Raw genomic sequence first — 25,352 nt, forward strand, 5'->3', positions numbered from 1 at the left:
AACATCTGCTATTTAGAGTATGTTGAGGAGGGCTTTTACAGGAAGATACGCTTTACTAAGAGACAGACTTGTTTTTGTGCAAGCTGCCAGCCAGGAGTCTCCAAGGGAACACACAGCAGCAAAAACAGAAGGAACCCCTCCATGCTCTCATATGACTTTAAAAATAATTCAAGACATAACAATGAAAGCAGTTGTTGAGAGTGAGCAAAACACTGACAACTAAGAACAGGATCTAACAGTGCATTCTCCATGGCATCCCTGGGACACTACCTGGTTTCTGGCAGTGTAGGTGCAATGCCTGCCCTTAGCCACCTCACCTCATGCTATTGCCTTGGCTAGAGAACTGTTGCCTCCCAGCACAGCCATGTCTGGGGGCTTCAAACATAGCCCCCCTGTCCAGCAATGGCTCATACACCTACAAACAGTGAAGGAAATCCCTCCAATGGAGTTCACACACAAAAAAAACACAAGTGCAAAAGCATAAAGCACTAGTGAGAACAAGTGCTGGTTAGGTGAGAGATTCTCCTCAACTCTGTGAGGCCTGCAGAAATATTCCTGGTGCTCATCATCAAGGCAAATGGAATGGGCTTGCCTGGAGGATTTCCAGCGACAAGGCTGAGAAGCACAGTATTCTCAAGTGACAAGTGAGGTACCTCTGAGTTGGCACTTAATTATGTAGCTTTCATGTGACAAAGGTAAAGTAAGAAATGTAAAAAGGAAGGACTCAGGAGGGACAGAGAGGGGTGCATGCCTGTCTCTTCTGCTCATACTGCTGACGCCTTGTCTGGGAATGTCAGGCAGCGCTGCCCTCCTGTCCAAGCTTCTTAGAGCCTCAGTCACTTTTAGAGGAGCACCTCAGCCCTGGCCTCTCTGTTGACTTATCCAGAGGAAACACAACTTCTGAAAACAGGAATCATTTCCACAGTACTTTTTGGCTGATGGTGAAGTTTGTGAATTGTATGCAAAACAGGATTTCTTCATCTCTGAGAGTGGGTGAAGATGAAGTGTCTCTTGCAATTCATCAGCTTTGCATAACCATTCAAATTGTTTTTCCCCACAATCCACACGTAATTCTTTTTATCCTTCTGCTAATTTTGTAGTAATGTATACAGCAATAACTCATCACTCCCATATGAATCAACTGTAATTAGGAAAAAAAGGGAATTCACACATCTGCATACACATGCCTGGAAAGCTGAATTAAGTACAGTTCATGGCTCTTGCACTTGTTGCTAAATGAGAGTCTTGGGAGTGTGAACTCAAATCCTCTGGCAGAAGAACTAGAACCTGTACGAGCACTAAGCAGGTGTTACACTCAGGGTGCACCGGTCAGTGCTAGTCAACATGCACCAGTCAGTTCTGGTGAATGTGTGCCATTAAGCACTGGTAAGCATGCACTAATGAACGAGGCTGGGCTGGGTCACACAATTTGCTCTGGTTGGCATTCACAGGAGCTGCTCAGCTAATTTTAAGAATGGGTTAGATGGTCTGTGGGCAGAGTGGCTTGGGTTTTTCTTAAAGCTAAGAATTAAAGTAACGGGTTTACCCTGGGACAGAAGGGGAATACTGGGGGACTAGAGGTGGCATCGCAAAACCTTCGTCCTCTGTTCAAACTGGAGTTTTTACATACCCATAGCTGGGTTGGGCTGGGGTGGAGTTGGCTGCAGCCCAGAGTGGGCAGTGAGCTGAGGTCAGGGCTGAGCCCTGAGGTGGCTGGCAGCTGGGACTACTGGCTCTCTCTTCCATGAACACCTTTCTCCTTGCCTGTTTTCTACTGAAAAATGGTCTTCAAATATGAATTCCATCACTAATTATCTCTGTCTTGGCTTGCTGAATTTTTTCATGCATAAAAAACAACTTCCCACTAACTTCTGCTATGTCAAAAGCTTGCATAATCATAGTTCTGTCTTTCCAATTGTAAAGCACTTCTTTTTTTCCTCTTTCCTTTACACACAGTAAGAATTTATTTTGAAACAGTGAAGGTATAGCTAACTTGTAGATCTGCTCCTTTTTCTTTAAAAAGCAAAGATACAGTTACCGATACAAATTGCTGGTCTGCTCTGAGCATCAACATTAATTTTCCCACATAAAATAAAATAATAAAAAAAAAAAAAAAATAATTACAAAATGAAGATTACTACTTTGCACTTAGAATATATTTTTTACCTTCTGTAAGGAAAATGGAACACAATAAAAGTGTTTTAACCTTAGCTATAGAAATGCACTTAAAATAGCAAAGCTGTATGTCAGTCTGTGTTTTCAATTAAAGTTTTCCCTTACAAAGACAAAATTTGTCTGCTGACCCCAAAGTGAGACTTTTAAAAACCAAATGAAGAGTCTACACATTCTGCTATACTTATGTCAACAATATTTCATTCTCTTGATACGTGAAGGAAGTTTACTTCTAAAACGTTAGTGCCCACACATAGTTTCACAACACTCCACAGAAAAAAGACAGATGAAACTTTCAAGCTCTGCTCTATTTGGTGGTTGCACTGGACTTTCAAAGTTTCCATTAAATAAGGGAATATTCTTTCATCAAGTGAAGTAATACCAGATAACGGCATAATTCTTGCCATCACAAAGGAAATTAATGTCTTTTGCATGACCGGGGTGTTCTCTTTGCTTTGGAAGCGTTTTGCAAAGTGGCTTGATGCAGGAAGATCCCTTCACAGAGTGAACTTCTGTTTTTTTCGCTCCCCTGGAGTAGGTAGCAGTGGTCATCTGAAAACTGGTGAATGCCCACAGTCTGTGTAGGACTATGACATGTCTCTCAGCAGGAATGTCTTACGTCTCCATGCTCTTTGCTAGTGGGGCTGCCAGTCTGTAGAAAAGGAGCTCCAATGCTTAGAGGAAAAACAGGTCTGAAAAGCTGGTAATTCGTATTCTACTTTAGAAAGCCAACAGGAAAACTGGTCACATATTCAGTGCCCAAGAAGTTGTGGTACAGTGATGCCCAGGCTGATTCTGATCTGAGCTGGTGGCATCCCTATAGAGTAACCTACAGAGGTGCCAGTTCATATCTGGCTCCAGCAGAACCATCTTTTTGGGTTCATAGTCCTCGAACTTGTGTGGGTCTGTACCCCTGGCACTGCACCTGCACCTCAGCTGGCACATCTGAGCTGGCACCCCCCTGCTGCCTCCCCTGGCACCACTGCGGCACTGCTCAGCCAACTTGCTCTGCTCTTGTATCCACAGTCTCAGTTGGGTCATTCACATGTCTTCAAATAACTGATATCTGGGCTTAACAAGTAGGACACTGAGCAACTTACACTGCTGAGAGATTCTGCCCAAGTCATTTTGACCTCCAGGGCTTTTGTTTTCCTCTTGTTGTCCAGTTGGCACCTCCGGCTATGAGGATTTTGTGCAGACTGTCCCTAATACTTGTCTGAACAGTCTCTAAAGGATATTTTAGTTCAAGCTGTGTTCCTGTTAATCTGAATGAATACTCGGACAAGTACATGAAAAACATGGCTGAAATCCTTAGTTTGATGCCCTAAGGCAGGGATGTCAAACTCATTTTCACCAGGGGCCTTGTGGTTGCCTTCAAAGGGCTGAATATGATTTTAGGAATGTATAAATGTAACTATATCTACATTCCTATGGTCCTAGAATTACATTTGGCCCTTTGAAGGCAACTACAAGGCTGATGTGGCCCCCAGTGAAAAGAAGTTTAACGCCCCTGCCCTAAGGGATGTCAGATTTTTTCGTATGAGCCATAAAGACAGATATGTCCTTCTTGCAAGTTGTATTGACAGAGACTTAAGAAAATGGACTACTGGAGATAAAGAAGTCAGTGATGAGTTTTTGCTCTGAAAACCAGAAATGATTATCTGGGAAAAAAAAAAAAAAGATTTAGCAGATTTTTAACAGGCAGGTTGGAGCTAGCAATGCTTTCAAAATTTCCATTCAATTCTATTACAATTCTTCTGTGTTTAAAAGAACGTTCCATGAGCACTTGATGTAGCAATACTGTTTTCCTGTTGGTTTGTACCTTACAGTTGATTGCAAGCTCCAGTTAAATATTTCCAGTGACTGGGGTATCTCTCTTGCTCTTCTGCTTCCTCTTCTATTTTCCTAGTAATCTTGCAGTCTTACTGGTCAGGACAGTTTTAGTCTGTTTCTTGTACTTGGTCATCTTTTTAACGAAAAACATGAAGCCTTAATTATTTTGTAGACACTATGCTGCTATCAGTGAAAACTGACCAGATGGCTCAAAATTTTCCAGGGAACATACAGACAGACACATGGACAGCATAATCTCCTGAGTATTGTTCCCTTAGGAAGGCAGCTTAATCATCCTCCCTTGAGCCTTTGAATAAAATCCCTGTATGGTTTTGGATTTCTCTTGTCTTCGTGTCTTGAAAAGAGATTGTATCATTGTAAAACAAAATTATTTTTTATAGTAGTATGATTTTCAAATTATATAGACAAGTACATATACTTTGGAAGATAGTATTTCGCATATTATTCTTCTGATATTATAGACCCTCTGATGCCACAGACTCTCCCTTAGCCTTATGGGCAACATATGCATGGTGCATATAATGTGTGCCTGCCTTTTAAATTGCATGAGAAAGCGTTTGTTTTCCACAGAAGGCACCAGCTGAGGAAGCACCCTGTGCCACTGCTTTCTGCACAACTGTGCATGGTTCAGTTTCAACAAGGAAGGAATTGAAACTAGACCTGTTTGGAGAAAGCCTCTTAAGGCTCACCTGAAAATGGACAGGAGGTCTCCCTGTCTCCAAGGTTTTTGGCACATACATGGAAAAATACATTACCATTTTGTGTAGCATGAATTCTCACTTGGAATGTTCGACACCTTGGAGATTCTTCTGGGTTGTCCAGAAGTGAACAATGTCACCATGTCATGTCCTTGTCACACCTTATGTCCTAGTGAGGGGCATTGAGGAGGACCATTGTGATGATCTGTGAAAGGAGTCAGCCTTCCCACTGCAGGACTTCCTAGCTCAGCAGATCTCCCACCTGATGCCTTCCCCACACGTGATGACTTTCCCACGTGCGATGCCTTCCTCACACTGTTTGCTGCCACCAGCACCAGGGAGGGGGAGCAGCATCAAGGGCAGGTCAACTCTGAGGTAGCTTCTGTGACCACTGGTCTGTAATTTTCATTTGGGACTCCAGAGAATTACAGCCTTGGAGTTTATTTATTTAAAATTAAAAATCAAAGCCAGAGCTAGATAATTGCTCACTGCAAACCAACTTTTCTATGTGGTACACCAGCTGTAAACTACTAGTGGGTGAAATAATAAATACAGGGTGTATATGCATACAGGGTGTGCACATGCAGCCCTCTACTCACAATGGCTATTTTCCCCTTGTTTTCGCCTTAGATGATAACTCACCTCAGAGGGAATTTTGGGGAGATTTTTTTTTCAGAATCACAGAATCTCAGCCACTAATCTGTCTGTCTTTTTTTTTTTTTTTTTTAATATATCTTTGGCCACTGCTCCCTGTGAGACATTGAATAAATAAAAGGTGTGTAGCAAGATAAGGGGCTACTTCACGTGCCAGTAATCAATCCCTGGATCCATCAACAAAAAGCAATCAAGCATGGGATTTAGTGCCATTTGAGATGTCCTTGGGCATCCTGCCTGCCTCTGGGGTTTGTCCTAGGCTTTGTGTACATTTATTTTGGTTGAACCAGTTTCTTGCTGCATCACGTCTGGAGGGTGTGAAGTGTTTTATCTTTATCTGTTAAAGATTGCTTTATTTACAAAAATATTAGTAAATAATGAAGACTGGATTTGCAGGTACCCTCCACTTGGTTTATGCAAAGCAGCAGCCAGATTTTCAGATGTAGAAGCAGCCTTCCATCTGTGATGACTGATGGGCACAAGCTGGTTAAACTTGTGAACATCTGTTGTTTGCAAAATGTTCACTTTTGGTAGATGAATATTATAGAAAAAAAAAATGAATGAGAAGTGGGAGGTAATTTAAAAGAGGAATGCTAAACAATTGTCTCTTTCACAAGCAATGCACACTAGCCAGTTCTCTGCATACAAAACCATGAATGAGCTCTCCAGAATCACTAGGAACTCCCAGTTTTCAGTATTTTTCTCAATGACTGAGGAATCTCTCTGAATGGGAGCTGAGTGTCTGATATTCTCACATGACTCCAGAAGCAGCAAGTTGAATGGAAATGCCAACCAACCTTTCAATAAAATATTAATAACACCATTATAATTTAAATTATGGCTTTTCATAGCTACTGCAAGCATGATAAGTGTTAGTATGAGCATATAGGATTTTATATTATCCTTGGACTTCAGAATACTTGATAATTGTTTTTGTAGTTTTTTATCCAGTTCTTTGATGTTGTGCAAGTTGGAGTGGTGGTGAGTTTTGTTTGTTTGTTTGTTTGTTTTCCCCTTTACTGATATATTTGAGTTTGGTATTAACTCTGGTGGTGAAGCTACTTGATGTCCAGACTTTTCTAATCAAGGCATGTTGCCTTACATGCAACAGGTCATTGTGCTTGCACAGATCTGTACAACACATGGAGTGTGTATGTAACTGAAAAGCCTATACTGTAGAGGTTCACTCTGTTAGTGTGCTAATCCCAGATGGTTTGCTGCCTTTGAAACATGAAATGCACTATGTGTCAGCTACCCAGAATGTACACACGCATTTCTATCTGGGAAATCATAGTCTAGAAATAGTGTAACTGCACCTAATTGGAGACAATAATCCTGATATTTCCTGTCAAAGCAATGTGGTTTTACCAGAGTGACACAGAATGAAACAGCAGGTTCTTAGTATGCAATGCACACTTGTCTTGTTTATTAGTAACAGATAGAAGAGGTCATTTAGGATGAACCTGGTTTCCTAAAAACAATAGTAGCATGAAGAGGTGTGGTATCTCCCATATGAGCTGAGGAAAAGCTGGTTAGCTGCAATCGTAGTGCTACAAGAATGTGCCATTCCCATACACGCCCTGGTGTGCCATGTCTCTAAGTCCCATCCAGTGATCTCCATCCGCACTGTCTGGTGGTGCACTTTGTCCTGCTGTTCCTCCCATTAAACCAGAAAGCTATGCTGCAAGAAGCAGCATATTGCACAATGTGTTCAAAATATCTCAGCTGATAGAAAAGCTATACAGGTTAATTATTTATCATATATCCACGTTTGCTTATGTTTGCTATATGTTTGCTTCTATCAGTCTGTCTTCTGGTCTTTAAAGGGCTAGGAATCACTCCTATATAACAGATGTGACAATTTCAGTTCCAAATTCAGCCATATGTTGATATACTTCTGCTCAGGGTGAGCAAAACAAATATTCATTTACCCTCTCTTTGTTCATGAGGTGAGGCCAGCTCCTAACCTAGTTGGTCTCCTGGCCCTTTTCCGCTCTTCCGTACTTCAGGCTTCTTAGCAGTCCTGTCAATGTCCTCTACTCCTGCTGGTTTCTTACATGTCCCTTGGCCCTCATGTTTTCTCTTTCATTTCAGTATCTTGTAATGTTTTCTTACCTACCTGTCCTTTTTAATCTCTTCAGTCTTTCACAAATTCCTCCTATTTCTCATCTTTCCTGTGTGCTTTTTTCTATTCTGCCTTCATGATTCTCATACATATTTTCTTGCCTCACAGCCATTTCTCTTTAGCCACCATATGCCTTTACATCATGTCAAGTGCTCAGTCATATCAATACCCCAAGTGAAATCTTAATGCTTCTATTCATGGAATTTCTTCTACTAAATCAGATTACTCATCTGAAGAAGTAACACTTTTCAATGTCATACCACTGGTTTCTTTCTTTGGACTATACAGCAGTTCCCATGGCCTTTTTTAGTTTCTGGAGAGGATAAGAAGATATGGGGAAAAGGTACATTTGAGAAACTACGATAATTTTAAAATAGAATCACTAATTTACCTTTGGACTTCAGCCCTGGTCCTTCAATGAACAGCCCTCACCAATTCCATTTTTCTAGTAGTGGCAACTTGAAATTACACCTACTTCAGAATTACATTTATGTCAGCTGAAGCTACCCCTTTTCTTTCCTTTGCATTCCAGTGTAATCTAGTCTAGTCCTCTCCATCTACTCTATTCCCTGACCAATTTATCCTCCCGAAACTCAATATATTCTTTCTTATAGAGGAAACTATAATGCAAATTTTTGTCCTAGGTATTTTTCTGGATATCTGGCATGTATAGCAGATGTGATTTCTGAGATCTTGCCCACAAAACTATTTCCTCACTGTCTTTCATACTCATCTATTTGTGAGTGATTAACTCAAGGCAGAGTAAATGTATAGACTTGTGAACTCACTGGTCTGTTAAAGTTTCTCATGACTATTTTGAATAAATTAGATTTTGAACATGATTAGATAGATCAAATGTAATTTAAACCACAGTATAATAAAACAGAAATTCTACTTGGCTTCAGTGCAACAACTTCTTAACAGCTATCCTGTGCAGGTATTGAGATGTATACAAACCTACTCAGCTTCATAAGAAAACTTTTCAAAGATGTCAGACTTTTTCCTAAAGGGACAGAACAAAGGCTAAACATTATTAATAAAAATATCTTTCATCTCAGTAACTACAGCATTAAAAAAACATTGAGACTGTCAAAAGAAATGACTTTTTTCAGAAATACGATTTATCTTCTAGTTTCTAATTACTGTTACATGAAAACTCTGTAAAACTTGATTACAAATTATTAATGATTTTCTACTTGTGAGTAGCTTTGATTGCATCCCATTCAACTTGTAATTTTCACTGCCATTGCATGAGACACACACCCTTTTTTAGCAAGAAAAACAAAACATTTGAATGCCAGTAATATGGGAGTTAGTGTCGTATAAAATGGGTCTAAGCCATTACCTAGGCTGATTTTTCTTACACTTTTTTGTTTTACCAACTTGGCTGCTTGTGGGGAAATAATTCCAATGAGTACTTTTGTCAATAAAACTATTGAGTAATAAAACTAAGCTTTTGCTTGGTAGCTCCACTCAGACCTGGGTGGCTCTATGAGCACCTCACAGGTTTCAGCCACATGAGTGGAAGCCACAGAAAATGCAAGGGTGGGCAGGCAGCTGGAGCTGAACTCTGGGTATTGCTCTGCTGTCATTTACTCTAAGCAAGTACAAGAAAGGAGAGAGTCTGTTCAGAATGGCATGCAGAGCACTGTTTCAGGCCAGAACCAGCACAGTAGCTCCAAAAACATTTTGATGGTAATACCAGTTCTGTATGGTTCATTTTCCTTTGCCTTGTCTGGTAGTTTGCTTTGCATGATCTGTCACTGTAGCTTTTCTAAAAACAGAGTGTCCACTATTGATGGAGTAACTCATACATGTGGTGCTATTTGAGGAAAGAGCTATGCTATAATTAATGGGTTTGGGGCATTTTTAATTGCAACTGCAGGACACAAAGCAAAAAATATTTTTCTATGTTGTGCCAGCTTTTTCATGGCTTAAAGTGGTATGTAAATGGAAAACAGTGTCACACAGTAAAAGCTACATTATGGATCATATCAGGACACAAAAACTAGCGATGATTTGTATTTATAGCTATCTGATAAATACATTAGCAGAGGGATTACGTTGTGCTTTCATTTTGAATTTTGATTTAGAAGGAATCAGATTGAATGGGGTAATGTTTGTGACTGTGATTAATAGTTGGCAGTGAAGAAATCATAAAACAAGTTAGCATGGGGTTGATAAAATAATTATAGCATAAATGAGATAGTTTAGTACTGGATAAGAGCCAGGAGAAGTAAAGACAACAGCAGAGCCTTCTCCATTTCCAAACCAGTCAGAAGGAATTTGTTTGCAATTTCCTTCTTATGGCACTTCCACGTGAGAGATGTTGACAGTAAGATTGTCATATTTTTACACTGTGACGAAATGCAATCCCAATGTGAAACACATAACATGTCTATTTCTGGAGAAGACACTTTGTTTTCTGTTTATGCAGCTGATGATTTCTTTTGGGCATGCAGACTCTCCCATGAGAAACAGATGCTGAGAGGGAATAATAATTAATCTGAGAGGAATAAGATGGAGCTAATTGTCATGATTGACCCTGGGTTTTTAAGAGGAAGTTGCAGCTAGAACCATAATTCCCATCCCAAGCCCTTCCCCTTGAAAACCTTGTAGATCAAGCTTCCCTGCCATGCTGCTACAAATGTATGTGCACACAGAAGAGCTTCAGGTTGCCTGGCAAATCTGACTTTGCCCATCAGATTTGGGAGCATTGAGGGGATCCAAGCGTTGTAATACACCTGCACCTTCACTGGATGATTCAGTCTTCCTGAGCACATGAAATATGGACGTAGCTCTGCAATGTGACATGAAATGGGATGTGGCCCCTTCATCTCATCAGGTTTGGAGGCAGGCTTGCTCACAATTTGGGGACTATCTCCTCAATATACACAACTGTGAAAGAGGTACCCAAGAGCCCCAACAAAGCTTTCCCACCTTGCAATGGAGAAACATAGTGCTACTGTATCAAATTCAACAGTAATGTCACTATACCAAATTCTCCCTGAGAATTCACCTTGAGTGTGGCTGAGAGAGTAACCAATGTAGAAGAGCTGCCTCAGCTCCATTTTGTGTGCAGTAAAACTCTTCTTCTGTACTTCTCTTTTCTTGTGCTATTAAAGGAAATAATACAGCCTAGTACAAAACATTACTGAAAAAAACCAAACTTGAATTTTGTGGTTTAATTTGCAGCACATCAGCAGGTATCAAGAGGTGAGGTTTGCCCAAAAACAACAGAAAAAACTCAACAAGTTACTTCAGACTTTCAAATAGTGTCCTTTCACCAGGCTTGTCACCTGAGGCTGCCACATTCTTTCCTTCTAGGCACAATTTGGTAGGTGTTACCTCCCTCTGGAGTGTTTAAAGCCTCACCCCAAGCAGCAGCTGCAAGTGTGGCTCTGCAGGGAGGGCAGGTGCAGTGGGTGATGCAGCAGCTGGGAGCATGTGGCAGCAGGGAGCCAGGGGCTGGAAAGTGAGTACCAAACCCAGCACCTCTTACAAAGGAGTTTTGGAGAGGGAGGTAGTGGAAAAAGTTAGGGCAGGGAGAAACTGTGCAAATATTTCACAGTATGTATGCTTTTTTTATTTAACTTTTTTTAGCATGGATTGATTGGGATGATATTTCTTTTTAAATAACTCTTATGAATGAGGCCAGGTCTGGGGTGGAAAAGGTTGGGAGGAAGGAGAGGCTGGGCAGAAGGAAAAAATGAGAGTGAGATGGGGATTAATGTTAAGATACTCTTCACAACTTCTTCCTGTGCCATATGAAGTGCCCTTTAGTTAGGTACAGGCTGGGGTGGGGAGCAGCTGCCAGGAAACATTATGCTTCCTTTATTTTTTTCTTGTTCTTTTTAATTTCTTTTCCTGTCTGAAATTTGATTCCCTCTTTAGTCTGTGATCCAAAGACCTGGGTCAGAAAATCAGATTCCTGATATTTTGCATAGAGCCTCAAAATAGGATTCAATAAGGTCACATGCTGAGTGAATAGCTTCCTAGAATTAGTTTCCTAAAGGTTCCTAATCATTTACTAAGATACAACCTACATGCAGTCATTTTACCAGTGTTGTGCAGCTGACATACAGTGGCTGGAAAGCCAGATTCCTACTTTTGCCCACACCATGTCAAGCAGATAAAGTAGCTGACAGCTATGAGGAATCCCAGGTAGGTTTGGGACCTGGTTTCTGGTTCCTGTAACTTCCTACACAGCACAAAATGAAGGAGTCCAGCCAAAACAAAACCTGCATTTCTAGCCCAGCACATGGGAGAATCTCCTGAATGGGACAGGAAAAGGTGCAGGACTGAGGAGTGGTAGGATTACAGTTGTGTGAGCACGCAGTGCTTGTAATTGAGTGGAAGCAGATCCTCTCCTCCATGTGGCTATGACTCAATATTGAATCAGGAGCGGCCCACACCACTGACGCCAATATCAATATTTGCTGCTGCAAGTGTTGCAGGTACGAGCTAGGCATTTCTGATTTTGAGTACTGACACTGCAGCAACTGAATGTTTTTCTCTCCAAGTATACATTAGTTTCCTAACACTGCTGTTGTATGGGTAAAACATTCATATCCGCATTTTGAACAGGGAGCAGTGCTCTGAGAAAGCAAGGCCAGGAGCTAGGGAGTTTGGAGGGTGACTCTCTAAGTGTCTAGTGTGAGATGGGAGCACTGTGGTAGGGCAGGTAACATCCCTGCCCTTGGGGCTGTGCAACAGCTACTCCTGCTAGTAGGCACTGGAGCCAGAGAATAATTGTAACTAAAGCCTGCACTGAAATCTATAAAACTTATAATGGAGTAATTGTTTGCAACATACTAATTCCCTAGGCTTTGATGGTGGCTGTCAAGTGGCATTGTAGAGTGTTTCCACTGCACATGTACACGCAAAGCAGGCAAATTTTTCCTCATGCAGGGAAATCTTCTGAGCCAACTTTGAAGAAAACAATTTCTACCAGGATTATCTCACAGAGCTTCACCTTAAACTTGTATTTATTATGGATGTATTTCTCTTTTCTTTTCTTGAATCCATAGGAGTTTATGGCTGTATCATGAATTAACTCTAATGCAGGAAAAATTATACAGTAGTGTTTATGTGGTGCTGCGTGGACTTACAGCTCAGGCAGCTGAAATTCATGTATCATTGCATTGCACAGTTAATAGTGTCTAGGTTCTCCCTCTTTTTATTTTCCTGCAACTACCCTGTACATGTGAGAGATTTCATATACAGGCCCACCAACAGCTCTCTACAGTGTCTCTAGTGCTTTCCATATCCCCTGGGATGCCTCTCACAGCTAGATGTAGGGAGAAGAGCCAACACAGAAGTACACACTTGAGTAAATAATCTCTGGGCTCTCTGCAAATCATATGACACCCCCTGAGGCTGAACATTTCCTTTGCTCTGGGATTTTAAAGAAAGCCCAAGGATGCATCTCTTTAAGCACCTAAGCTGTCTCTGAAAGGGGTGCTTTTATCTCCCATCCCCTTCATTTTGTAGCTGTCTATTCCTTCCATGAATTTATTTGGCTCATTACCCCAGAAGATAGCCACCTGCTTTCTTTTTCCTAATTATTTTTCCTCTGAGCTAACAAGCTCTGTCAGCTGGTTGAGCTGGCATATAGCACCAGGAGTGGGATGAGTGGTGAGGAGCAGAGTGGGGGAGGTATGAACAGACACCCTGGCAGGGGTGACCCCAGGAGCAGCTCAGCCCTCATGGTGAGAGAACACCCATCTGCTGTGGTTTGGGGCACAACTTGGCTGCCTCTGGAGCATCCTCTCCCCAGCTCTGTCATCCCAGCACTCCCCTGGCGCAGGCTCTTGGAGGATTCCAGGGTGAGCCAGACATGGACATTAACTTAACAGGCAATTTAATACCACAGAAAAGACGAGCAGCTTTTTTCTAGCCTTCATCTCCTGAGCCAGCTAGCTGTGGGGTTGGAGACAATCTGGGCTGACACAAGGGAGCAGGCAAAAAAAGCAACTGGGTCCAATGCTGTCTCCAAGAAGGCTGAACACCCACCTCACCTGTAGCTTCCTCAGTCTTGCTTCCTAAGGTAAACCTACAACAGACTATCAAAAGATGAACCTAAAAAGTGAAACACCTGATTTTGCAGGCTCTAGCGATTACAGACTCATTTTATGCTTTTCACAGAGCAATGAAATTTGCTCCCCACACACCCCAAGGTGTCACACTTGCTCTCACTGCATTGCTTCTCCCTTTGCCAGCTGGCCGTGCTGCCCCACCAATACAAACTGTGGGGCTGACTGAGTAAGGGCTGAAGGATAACGTTTGTCAAAAGCAGCTGTTCCCATCTGGGCTGCCCTGGAGCTTTGCTCAGGGCTGCAGGGGAGGCTGCAGAAATGCGGTCTTTCCCTCGTCAGCAGATCGCTTGATCTATTTGGAGCAGTGCCTCTTCAACAAACCTTATCTCTGTGTGTGTGATTAGTTATGCAATGTTCAAAGAAGAGCGTTGGATGATACAGAAAGCCAAGCTTGCTAATGAGAACAGTTTTAATAGCAGAGCAGATATGTGATTGAGCTGGAGAGTCAGCTCTGAGCACAGCCTTTTGGGTCAGAGTTGGCAAGGGCAGGTTGAGTCTTTTGTTGCTGTTGGTATGCAGTTTGGATGCCAACTTGAGGAGAAAATAGCTTTATTTTTCTTTCTTAATGTGATGAATACACAAGATTGAAGGTGGAGCTCGCTGCTATCAGTCATGCAGTGTTAGATGGGCACAATTTTCTGTCTAAAATGTCCCTAAAGACAGATGTGTGTATGACTGTTCCCCAGCATGCAATTATGGGGTGGAGGGTTAATTTGTGCAACCAGAAGTATAAGGTCGCTAATATGTGTATTGTGTTTAGAGCAGATTGATACCAGCTATCATTTTAAATGTTGGTGATGCAACAGAAAGCTTTTTGGTCATATCTGGTTGTAGGAATGACAAGTGTGTGCAACCATTCATAAGTTGCTTTTGTGGAGAGAGTTTCATTATGAAATACAGGCCATCAAATATTGTGAGTCAGTATCTTGTTACTTCTTCCCCATCCATCTCCCAAATCAGGAGTCACTTTGAAAGATTTAATTTTAAAGTAGCATTAGGTTCTTATCTCAGTCTCTTTCTGATATTAGAACACTTACACTTCAGATTTTCACACTTTAAACTACATTGTTTCCTAAATGAACATGTTGATTGTGACTCAGAGAGCTGAGGTTTTGAAAAGAAGAAATAATGTATTTCTTAGGAAAACATCCAGCCCCACTGACTTCTGCTTTAAAAATAGTCTAAGCAAGGTCTCTCAGGGAACTTCTCTCCTTATCAGCACCTTACCCCAAAGCTTTGTGTCTGGACTCAGAGCAGTTACAACTCTTCATCCCAGCAGCAGTGACAGCGTGGCCTCATGGCCCATGTCTGAAAAAAAACCAGTCACCTGAGCGCTTTCCCATGGGCAGCAGAAGAGTTGCCTGGTGCTGATGTGACAGGTCTTTGTGATGGTATCTGCAGGCACAGATGGCATTTGCCATCTGGAAGCAGAAAGTCTTAGTCCTCAGGCAGGTGAGAGCCAAGGTGATGAGTTGGGTAGAAGAAAAATGCCTGGTTATAGGTGAACAGCCCTCGAAGGGCAGAATACGCAATAGAATTAAGCCAGAAGCGAAGGTTTCAGGGAAGAGCTGTCATGGAGGGGACTGGTGGAACAACATTGTAACTTTATTATTGCCTTTGCCCTCTGGGGCCCATAATTGACACACATAGGGAGTTATACAAGGTCTTCTGTGCCGACACAGCGCTGAACCTCATGACCTGAGCTTCTATATCATCCCAAAGCTCTACTAACTCAAGAGGGCTGTCCAGGCACGGGACATCAGGAAGCCCCAGGCTCCTCCCTGCTCCTGCATAGGTGTCCGCAAGGTCAGAGGTGATTTCCCTGCTGGACTTGAAGCATGTCTCAGGAGAGGGCACTTATCAGGTGCTAGCCCCAGGGGTGTGCTTGGTCTCAGCACACCTCCAGAATGACGTTTTGGATGCCCTGGGACTGCCACTGGCAGTGCAGATGCTGAGAGGGAACCTGCAGGCTGCAGTGTCATGGGCTAGATGTGTCTGTCCCACCTGTGAGCACTTCCATGCACAGCAAGGGCAGGAGGGAGACAACTGCCTGCAGCAAAGGCTGCTCAGGGTGGATGGTGGTCCCCACCTTCTCCTGACTGCAGCTTTCTCCTAGGAGGCACAAACCAAAGTTGTGATGTTAGGCAGGAGCAGCCACAGTGATGTGTAGTGTCATAACAGAGGGATGACCCACACAAGGCCACAGCTGAAAAAACACCTGTACCCTGGGCACAGCACTGCAGGAGCTGGGGACCGCCATTGTCCCTGTCACAAGGTGTGGGACCATGTAGTGTGGGCAGCTCCTTGAAATGGAGATGACACAGTTGTCACCCTGGAGGCAGGGAGGGCAAGGAGGGGCACCTCCTGGCCTGCTACAGTGGCAGGGAGAGATGCCAGTGGCAGGAGTAGCAAGTCTGCCCTGTCCTTGTTCCTGCTGAGGGCTCAAAAGAGGCCAGTGGAGCTGAGAGGTGTGAGGATGACGGGGGCATCGGGTGGGGTGAGGATGGGTGTTGTGTCCGACGTGGTCTCTTCAGCCTCGCTCTCCACGTCCTCCAAGCTCTCGCTGACAGAGGGGATGATCTGAACCACCTTCTCCTGGAAGTGCACTTGCTTGCGTGGGGCTGGTGGGGCCACTGGTTCGGCAGGAGCTGCTGGGGCTGGGCTCCTGTCCTTGCTGCCCTTCATGATGCTCTTCATGTGGCCCAGCAGTGAGCGATGCTGCTCCTTCTGGGCCGCACGGAAGGTGTAGGTCTGCTCAGTGTCACCAGTGATGGTTGGGGCTGCCATGGTGGCTAAAGGGTCCACGTACTGGCCCACCTGGGGATGTGTCTCTTTGTGTCCTGGGCTCTTCCTCCTCTTGCTCAGCAAGAAGTAGCCCAGGGCAGTGAGCACCAGCATGGACCCTGGGAAGAAGACCGTGTTGACAGGGGCAAAGTGAAGAGCTCACCAAGCAGTGCTTAGTCCAGCTAGCTCAGTATTCCCCTCAACCAACCCACACCACACACATCCCCACCCTCTCCGGCCCCTGACAGACCATGCTCCTCTTCCATCTGTGCTACTCCCCGCCCCAGCACGGGCTTCTCACCAGGGATGGTGACGTGCCAGACAAGGACGGGATGCAGGAAGCAAGCCACTGAGAGCAGCGTGTACCCCAGGAATTTCTGGAAGCTCCCTGGGCGTCTAGCTTGCTTCCAGCAGGTCTGTGCCAGGGAGTCAGGCTCATATCTGTGGAGGGAAACAAAGGTCCTTGTGGGATGAGGCACCAAGCACATGTCAAGAAGATTTGGACCTAACAATCACCCATCTAAAGCTTCAGATCCTCACTCTGACTTGCCAGGAAACTACTGTGTTGGTCAGAGAAGGTAAGCAAAGCCTGAGCCCCTCACATGGGGGACAGAGGCCAGGGGCTTCATCACCCAGAGGTCAGCATCTCAGGCCATCTCTTTATGGTGTGTTTACCCACCTGGCAACTAGTTGAGTGCCTGTTAGCTTGAGTAAGGCATTGCCTCTAAGCTATCAGGGCTTTTGAGTTTATGCTAAAAGACAGCAGAAGTGCTCAGCCTCTGAGTACATAAGGATTTTCTACATTCTAACTTAAACTTCAGCGCCATCTCTGTGAAGGTTTGTAAGGCTTCATTCTGTGTGTTGAGCAGATGCTGTAGACCAGGGTATGTTGTGCTGGTGATCAGCAGACTATCGCACAAGTCTGGGTTAAAACACAGGTTTAACTGGCAGTGCACGTGGCCCCACTTACCTCCCCCCTGCCTGAATGTACTTCCCATGGCAGTAGGGGCAGGACCTTTGATTGGTCACTTGCAGCTCATCTAGGTCTGGTGTGGCCTGTAAGGGGCAAATTGCCTTAGGGAGGTCCCACCAAGGCTAGAGAAGACTGGACACGGTCTACTCACGTGAAGCACATCTCCAGGAACAAACTGATAAAGAAGAAGCCTTCACAGACAGTAACTGCAACCCCTGAAAAACTGAAAGGTGGAGCTGTCAGGGAGCAGGACTGAACCTGAATACACTCTCCAGGTGGAAGAAGGGGCATAGAGGGCCAGGATTTACTACACAGTTCACAACAGATTCTGTGTGCCAGGGTGTGAACACTCTCTGCTCAGCTGCTTGATGGACGACAGCTCAAAGCCTTTCTGCACTCCTAGAGTCAATTTGCAGCCTACCTAAGTCTGAAGTAGCATGGGTGATGCAGTAGCATCATTTTTTTTAATAGAAATAGCTTATTTATATGAAGCCCTGAGATGGAGATCTGAATTCCCCATGTCCTTGGACACTGCTCACTACTGCTGTCGCAGTCTAGTCTGGTGGTACATATGGTGGAGGAATCAAACTTGTCACCCCCACTGGTTCTGATTCCAAGAGCAAAAATACTCACAGCAGATAGAAAGCCAGGCTTTTGAACTGTCCTCGCTGCAGAGTTTCTACTCCCACACCGATCAGCACTAGAAGAGAAGGCAGGAAAAACGCTGAGTGCAGGGTTGGTTCCTGTCTCTCCGGTGCCCAGCATCTCGCAGGATCGATGCCCCGATTTCCCCAGGGGCTGGTGAGGCTACTCCTCCCATGTTGTGCAGCATGTTAGGACTTCTGACACCAGCAATTCGTGCTGACACACCATCACAGAAGGGTCAGAGCTGAACGCTGACCTTGACATAAAGTCCAGAAATCCATCCCAGCTGCATTCCTGCCATGGCAGCTTTGCCACTGCATGGGCTGGGGAGAGGTGCTCTAGGGATACCAGCTGGTCTTGGACAGCTGGAGAAGGTGAGCAGTGGTGTCCTGTGTCCCTTCCACCCCCTGCCATGCTGCCTCATCATGGTTGCCACAGGAACTTCCCTCACACTGCCCCTTCTGCCTCTGCCTCTTCCTGATCTGGGGACCTCTCTGCTCAGGTCCCCCCAGTGCCTGCAGCTCCTCTCCCCTGCCCTCCCTGCTTGCCCAGGCCAGCTGCACCAAACAACTGTCCGTAGGATAGCAGCAGGACCAGGGAACCATGCCAGCTGCCTTCACAAAGGGCCGTAGCCATGACATCAAGATCCTTTGCTAGCCAAACAGAAAAACATATAATGGGGGCAGGCAGATTAAAACAAGGAATGAACATCCCCTCAGTGCCCCGTCCTGCACAGCACACTGGGGAGTCAGTTTAAAGGGGATTAAGAGTATTAGCAAGGCTAAAATCTTCCCTGAACTGGCTGTTTGGGCCCAATAGCTTCAGGGGATGGAAAATTTCCTTCAACATTCTTCAGTTCTCCACAAGACTGTTTCCAGAATGGTGCAAAAATGAAGTGCCTCACATCAGCTGCAGCAAATTTATTGGTTCACAACCAGCCGGTCACAGTGGTGTGGCGCTGAGAGAAGCCCAAGTCTTACAGCCAGGGCATCACTCTACACAGTCACTGCACTCCTGTCTGCACTTGAAGTCTCCACATCTCAGCAAGCAATCGCTGCCCATCCACTGGTGCTCAGGAAGTTCACTGCAGGTCCTGCTTAATGCACGCTAGCCAAGGCTTGAGGTCCTGGTTGGCTTCATCTACCTGAACTGTGGTTTGCGCCAGCTGGAGAAGGGTACCGTGTTCCCAAACAGGGATGCAGACCAGTGTCCATCAAGCCTGCAACATGGGTCAATGCTGAGGGTCTGTGCCTGAGCACACAGCTCTCCTGTCCTGGTCGAACAAAGCCCCGGTGGGGTGCTGTGTCTTGCTTGGGTTCCCCCGTGCACCTGCAGCTGCTGGTCCCTGTCAGCCAGGAGAACACATGGGGCCCACATGCTGCTTTCCTCCATCGAGGCTGCCTCTCTAGCCCTGCGCAGAGGTGCAGGGAAATCAGTCTAATCAGAGGGCTGTGGAGCTGTGTTAGCTGTGTAATCTTCGATGCAAAGTATTGTCCTTTGCTATCTTGTGACTGAGAACCCTTCTTTATAATCTTTCCTACAAATGTGGAGTTCATTCATTCATTCTTTCATTCATTCCCTGCGGATGAATGCAGAATTCAACAGCTCAACTGTTATGCTCAAATCTCTGCTCTGGGTGGGAGGTTTCCTCATTTTGCACAGCTTCTGCTTTATCCACAAAGCTATTTTGATCAAGAATATGCAAGAATCAAAGGACTGTTTCCAAGGTGTTTGTTTGGACTAGTTGCTGCCTTGATTTGGATCTTATCCAAACCATGTGCCTAAAGGCACATGATTAGGAATTAAATGGTCAAAAGCATGAGAATTAAGAAATAAGTAAGGACTATTTCCTAAAAACAGAAATCACAAGGCCTAAAATCTCTGAACTGTAGAGATGCCCCAAACACTGCAGCAATTTGTGAGGTTGTTTGATGTCTGTCGATGGCAGGGCTGTCCAATTTTACACACCTAAGAAACCCTATAGCCCCACCATTGCAGCCAGCCATTGCACTCCAAGATCCTGGGGGAAGGGGAGGTTTATATTATATGGGTAACCTGTGTTTGCAAGCAGCTTATGCTGCTGGCCAGCCCTTCTCAGAATCAATTAGTGAGGCTGATGTACTCTCCTCTCCCTTTCATACTGTTTTTTGGTGGGTTTTTTTTGTTTTGTTTTGTTTTGTTTTGTTTTCCCCCTCAAAAAAACCCCATGGGATACTCTTCTGCATGGTTTCCATTTCAAGAAATAACCTCACACACCTCATCAGGCACTAAACACTGCATCAAGCTGGTTTCTTACTCCATTGAGACACATAGAGGAATAAAACACAGGTACTTCCCATTCTCCACTGGCCTTTTGGGAAAGCCATGCAGTACTGGGAATGCATCAGAGCTATGAAAAAGCACACAAATCAGTAGTGCAGCTGTTCGTGCTCTGTGATGCTCATCAGAGAGAAAACTGTGTTGCTATTTCAAGAACTATAGAAAGTGGTACAGATGATGCAAAATGATAGAAAGAAAACAAGCAGGAAAGAGGTTATATTCCACTAAGACACTTCAAAATTGTAAGCTACATTCAATTTTGCTGTTCTAGCTTTAGTTTTCCCATGGCAACAAGCTAGTGTTTTCTCCCAGGAAGGTCTCTATGAGATTCCTTGGAGCTTGAAGGGAGAGTATGACCAGCATGGGGCTCATGAAGGCCTGATGTGAATGGAAATAAAGAAAGGAAGAGATTTTCATTTACTGGTTAAAGCTGTGTCCCAGCTCCTATCTGTTGCAGTCTTACTATGATGTGCACATATCTACTGGGAGTTTGTGTAAACTCAGAGACCCAAATCTCTGCTTGTTATCAGTCATTTAAAGCACATCCCAGAGGACAGCTTCCAGTGTTGTAGCTGGGCTTTGCATGTCCTTGGGGACCTGTGCTCGCTTCAGCTGAGCTGTGTGCTTTCTGCTTTGCCCCTGACTTGAGCAAACTGTCTGTCATGGCTGTCTGAGGCTGATAAAGAACATGAGGAGGTAGGAGGGCCTTCTCTGAAGTGTCTGAATCTGAAATTCCCAGGTGTCTGACACAGGAACCACAGACACCACTTCAAGTCACTTCTCACCAAGAACTTTTGGTTCACACCTTTAGCCTTTAGGCAAACCAGGCACTTAGATCTCTGCTTTACTGATGGGGAAACGGAGGCAGAGAGCACTGTCATCCCATCCCATAGCAGTGAGTCAGCAGCAGTGCTGGAGTGAACACCTGAGCCCTCTGCATTGGCTGTTTCCCAAAGTCCCATCTGGAGATGCCTGATGTGATGGGTTATTCACCACACTTCCGGGTGAGACGCTGTACCTGAGAGATCTGGCTCAAAACATCTGCATTTCACCTGAAAACAAGCACTCAGATGTGTCACCCAAGCCAAAGGATGCTGCTCCTGAGCAGACCCTGGCAGTGGGTGAGAGGATACAACTAGCCAGGTGGATGAATTCATGATGTTTGTACTGCAGTTATAACCTGAACTGCTTCCTGAGCCTGCCCCCTGACAGGTTGCTAGAGAGGCAGAGCAGCACTTTGGCAGCAGCTGTGTCACCATGGCTGGAACCTCTCCCTCCTGCCTGGTACAGAACAACTCACTGTGCACAGTACAAGTTGCTCCTTCTTCATTTTCACGTCCCACAGAGCAGCCTGACAGTTTTGTGTAGTCATGAGTATTTTGCCATTCTGTCTCATCCACATTTTGCCTGTTCCCATGTCTGTTTTATGATAATATAGTTTAGTTATATTTTCCATTTGTGCCCCTGTTGTACTAAGTGCTGGCTCATCCTTTCTGATGTCTCACTGTGCCTCCCACAGCATTTGGAAAGAGCCTGGCAAGGCATCCACAGCACTCTGAACTCCGTGAGTCCCGAAGCAAAAGTGATTAAGTTTCCCTGCCCCCTTGCAGAATGGGGCAGTGGCTGTACCTGGCCAAAGGCAGGGAGACAGCTCAGAGTTCCCAAAACCCATGCAGAACCTTTTAGAGCAAAAGAAAAAAGAGAGCTCGCACTTACCTGCTGCGGTGGAGACGCCCAGCAACCGACAAGTGTACTCCAGGACACTCCAAAGTGCCTTGTGCTGCATGGTGAAGAGATGAAGACTGTGATGCCGACAAGGCAGAAGCTCCCTCTTCAAATCTCCTGTCTCATACGTAGCCCAGCAGCTCCCAGCCACAGGCAGAGCCTCCTGTGCCCAGGACCAAGTGACCTTCCTGAAGGAAAGAGAAGTGCCTGCAGGACTGGTCACCTCCACCGGGGCCTCCCAAGGGAGGGTGGTCGAAGAGCAAGCTGCCACCACAGGGAACCGGTCAGCACTGCTTCTCACTGTTCCTGCAGGAGCTGCGGAGACTTGGCCCTTTCCTGCTTGCTTGCCACTTGCTCGTGTTGCTGGCCCAGGGGTGATTAATGATTGGTAAGGGGGGGTGCGGCTTTGGCAGCATTTGCACCCGGGGTACACGGCCTTTCCTGCTCCTGAGGAGGAGGAGGCTCTGGAAGCCCAAGCTGATTAAATGCATGTGAAGTCATTAGTGCTGTGCAGCTCCTGGCAGGTTAACCATTTGTGAGGATGGCGATGTTTCTTCTTGGCAAGACTGCAGCACATTTCTGTCAGGTGGCAAGGCTCCCAGGGCACCCCAGCCCTGCTGCACCTTGCAGCTGAGCTCCCACCATGGCTGCTGCTCCCCGTGCAGATTTTGCTAGGCTCTGACTAGTACATCTCGAGCAGTGTCTGAGCAGATGTGTGAACACAGGAGCAAATACATCAGATCTATTCCCAAGGGTACTACAGACCCAGGCCGATCGTAACAGGGGAGTTGTGTATTTCTCCTTTTGGGAACGTCAGTGAAACATATTTTTGTGTTGTAGTAACCAGGGACATTTGAACAATACTGGCGTCACACAAGTGTCCTGACATGGGCAGTGGGGTGCGTATATACTCTGATCTCTGTATTGGATTTGATAGACAGTTTGAAGGTCCCTGGCTTGTCTCTCAGGACACAGCACCTCTGGAGAGAAGCAGGCCTAGACATGTCTGAAGGATAGGATGGGACAGCACTGGCCTGCTCCCCATTCCCACATGCCTCTACATATGAACACGGTGCATCTCACTGGGGGTCACCAGTGTGATCCCCACCTGCTCCTGCCCAGGGAAGAGGGGCTGTTAGCAGCAGCATCTGGTCCTTTCGGTCCCAGCAGGAGGGGTGCATGAGCAACAGCTCAGTCCCAGCAGGCAGCAGGGACGTCTGATGTCTGCAGGGCTGTGAGCTCACAGGTCAGTGAGCTCACCTTGTGCTGTGGGCAGTGTCAGGAAGGGCAATGCAGCCCCTGCCCCTCTCCATGCTTGCTGTGCCACCTGGGGCAATGCAGCCCCTGCCCCTCTCCATGCTTGCTGTGCCACCAGGGGCAATGCAGCCCCTGCCCCTCTCCATGCTTGCTGTGCCACCGGCAGTGGGGCAGGCAAGGGTCTGGGTGAATCACACTCATCTAACACACAGGCAGCCCTGCGGGGAGGCAGCAACTGGCCAAACCTGTCTCCCATGATCCCTTCTCAATTGCCTGAGACCACAAAGCTGAACCTGGCCAGCATGTGTTGTACTGACATGTCCCAGGGTAGAGCTGACTTGGTCCAAGGGCACAGTGGCAGTTTTTCTCCCACAGGTCCTAGGTCTGTATTTCAGGCTGGGATTTTCCCAAAACAGCCAAATACCTGAGCTCAGGAAATGTGTCCCTAATTCCTGTAAACAACTTCAGAGAGTGTTTTTTATGTCACAAGGTAGTGAGTGGCAGGGATTTTGCAGCAGACAATGGTGACAAGTTTTGGGGGCAGAATATGTTTTCCATGTGAACACTTACCACCAGAGAAGGGCTTCCAGAGCATCCTGAAGGATCGACCCTGAATGATGCATACCCAAAATATGTCTTTGCATTTCAACACTGGTTCTGCATTTGGGTGTTTCCATTTCCTCTTGTCCTCCCACACCACTGTGGGTGTTTGAAGGAACTGACGATTCAGTAGTGTGTCAAAACTTCCTTTTCAAGAGAGACAAAGAGGAAAATAGAGCCAGTGGGGAAGGACGCACGAAGGCTGGGGAAGAGCCCAGACAGGGCAGCCCACAGCCCTATCCCCTGTGGCTGGGCATGGCTGGGGTGAACCCCCTGCCCTCTCTGCACATTGGTTCAGGCTCCAGGAGCACCCTCTGCTTCCAGAGGTCACCCAAACAGCTTAAGAGCTCTGCCATTTTGCAAACAGTTTGGGTGCCTTTTTTCCTTACTGTCTTTTTTTTTCTTTTTTTTTTTTTTACTAACATTGATGTATTGAATCTCAAGCTTTTCTTTACAAATGTGAAAGCTAGAAAACAACTTAAAAAGCAAGTAGATGAAAGGAAGACATAAGAGTCTTTCAGAATCACTTAGAACCCCATGAGCTTAGGCTTGAAGAAAAGTGACAAACACCACAGTGCAATCCTGAGCACTCTCAGCAGCCACCCAGCCCCTCTTAGTGCAGTAAGCTGCTGCCTCCTCCCATGGTGGGCAGTGCAGCGTGCTGGGCTGTTACCCTGGAGCTCCTCTGAACTGCTTTGAGCTCTCATCCAGAAACTGAATGACTTTGTCTAAGGGCCCTTGACAGCAATGTTTCCTTTCTGGAAAGCAACAAGCCCCAGGGTTTAAAATAAATGTAAATGTATTGGTTGTGGTGATGGAAGAACAGAATCCACTTGGGAAAAGCAGATTAATATGTTCATACCTTAAACCTCCTGTCTCTCTCCCATGTTCCTTTAGCTATTGCCCAACTTCCACCCTCTGAGTCAGCCCGCATCAGTCTTCCTGAGGGTCCTTGTCCCTGCTTAGGGAGACTCTTAGGCTGTGGTAACATAAGGTCTTCTCCACTTACTATTCACTGGTCCACTAGTGCTTTTCTCACTCCACTGTCCAGGAGGGGAGCATGGACTGAACAGCACAGGTATCCTCAGACTTGCTTTGTACCAACACTCTTTTAGCAGCTCCTTCCTTCTATTTAGGAATTGTTTGGCTAGTGCTCCTACAAAACAACCACACACAAACCTGATTTTTCTTGGTAGAGGGGTCCCTTCCCCTTCTGCCTCTGTTTAGGTGGAAAGATGTGTTTGAATGTGTTTTGGTGAGGTTCTTTGGAGTAAGTTTATGCAGTTGGAAGGGGAATGAGAAATTATGACCTTAAAGGGGTTTAATCGCCTGTAACCAACACTGCGAAACCTATGCACCAGCACAGCCTGTTCTGGGACACATAATATCAGTGGTCCCCACTGTCCATTAACCCCCTCCCTTGCACAGAGGCTTGCCATTTGCACTTT

General features: G+C 45.5%; 1 protein-coding gene across 3 annotated transcripts; it reads right to left on the reverse strand.

Annotated features, from left to right (window-relative positions):
* Positions 1 to 15,190: 15,190 nt before the first annotated feature.
* On the reverse strand, positions 15,191 to 22,507 carry TMEM72 (transmembrane protein 72). 3 transcript variants are annotated; one of them, XM_065843786.2, is made up of 5 exons: positions 22,039 to 22,507; positions 17,992 to 18,058; positions 17,510 to 17,581; positions 16,687 to 16,826; positions 15,191 to 16,504 (listed from the first exon to the last, which is right to left on the reverse strand). In XM_065843786.2, exons 1-5 carry the CDS (start codon positions 22,106 to 22,108, stop codon positions 16,044 to 16,046), a joined length of 810 nt encoding a protein of 269 aa, XP_065699858.1. In that variant the 5' UTR covers positions 22,109 to 22,507; the 3' UTR covers positions 15,191 to 16,043. The 3 variants fall into 3 exon arrangements, with proteins under 3 accessions (XP_065699858.1, XP_065699856.1, XP_065699857.1); XM_065843784.2 differs by lacking the exon at positions 17,510 to 17,581; XM_065843785.2 differs by lacking the exon at positions 22,039 to 22,507 and having other exon boundaries at positions 17,510 to 17,573; positions 17,992 to 18,046.
* Positions 22,508 to 25,352: the final 2,845 nt, after the last annotated feature.

The sequence above is a fragment of the Patagioenas fasciata genome, chromosome 8 (genome assembly GCF_037038585.1).
Source record: "Patagioenas fasciata isolate bPatFas1 chromosome 8, bPatFas1.hap1, whole genome shotgun sequence".
Classification (NCBI taxonomy): domain Eukaryota; kingdom Metazoa; phylum Chordata; class Aves; order Columbiformes; family Columbidae; genus Patagioenas; species Patagioenas fasciata.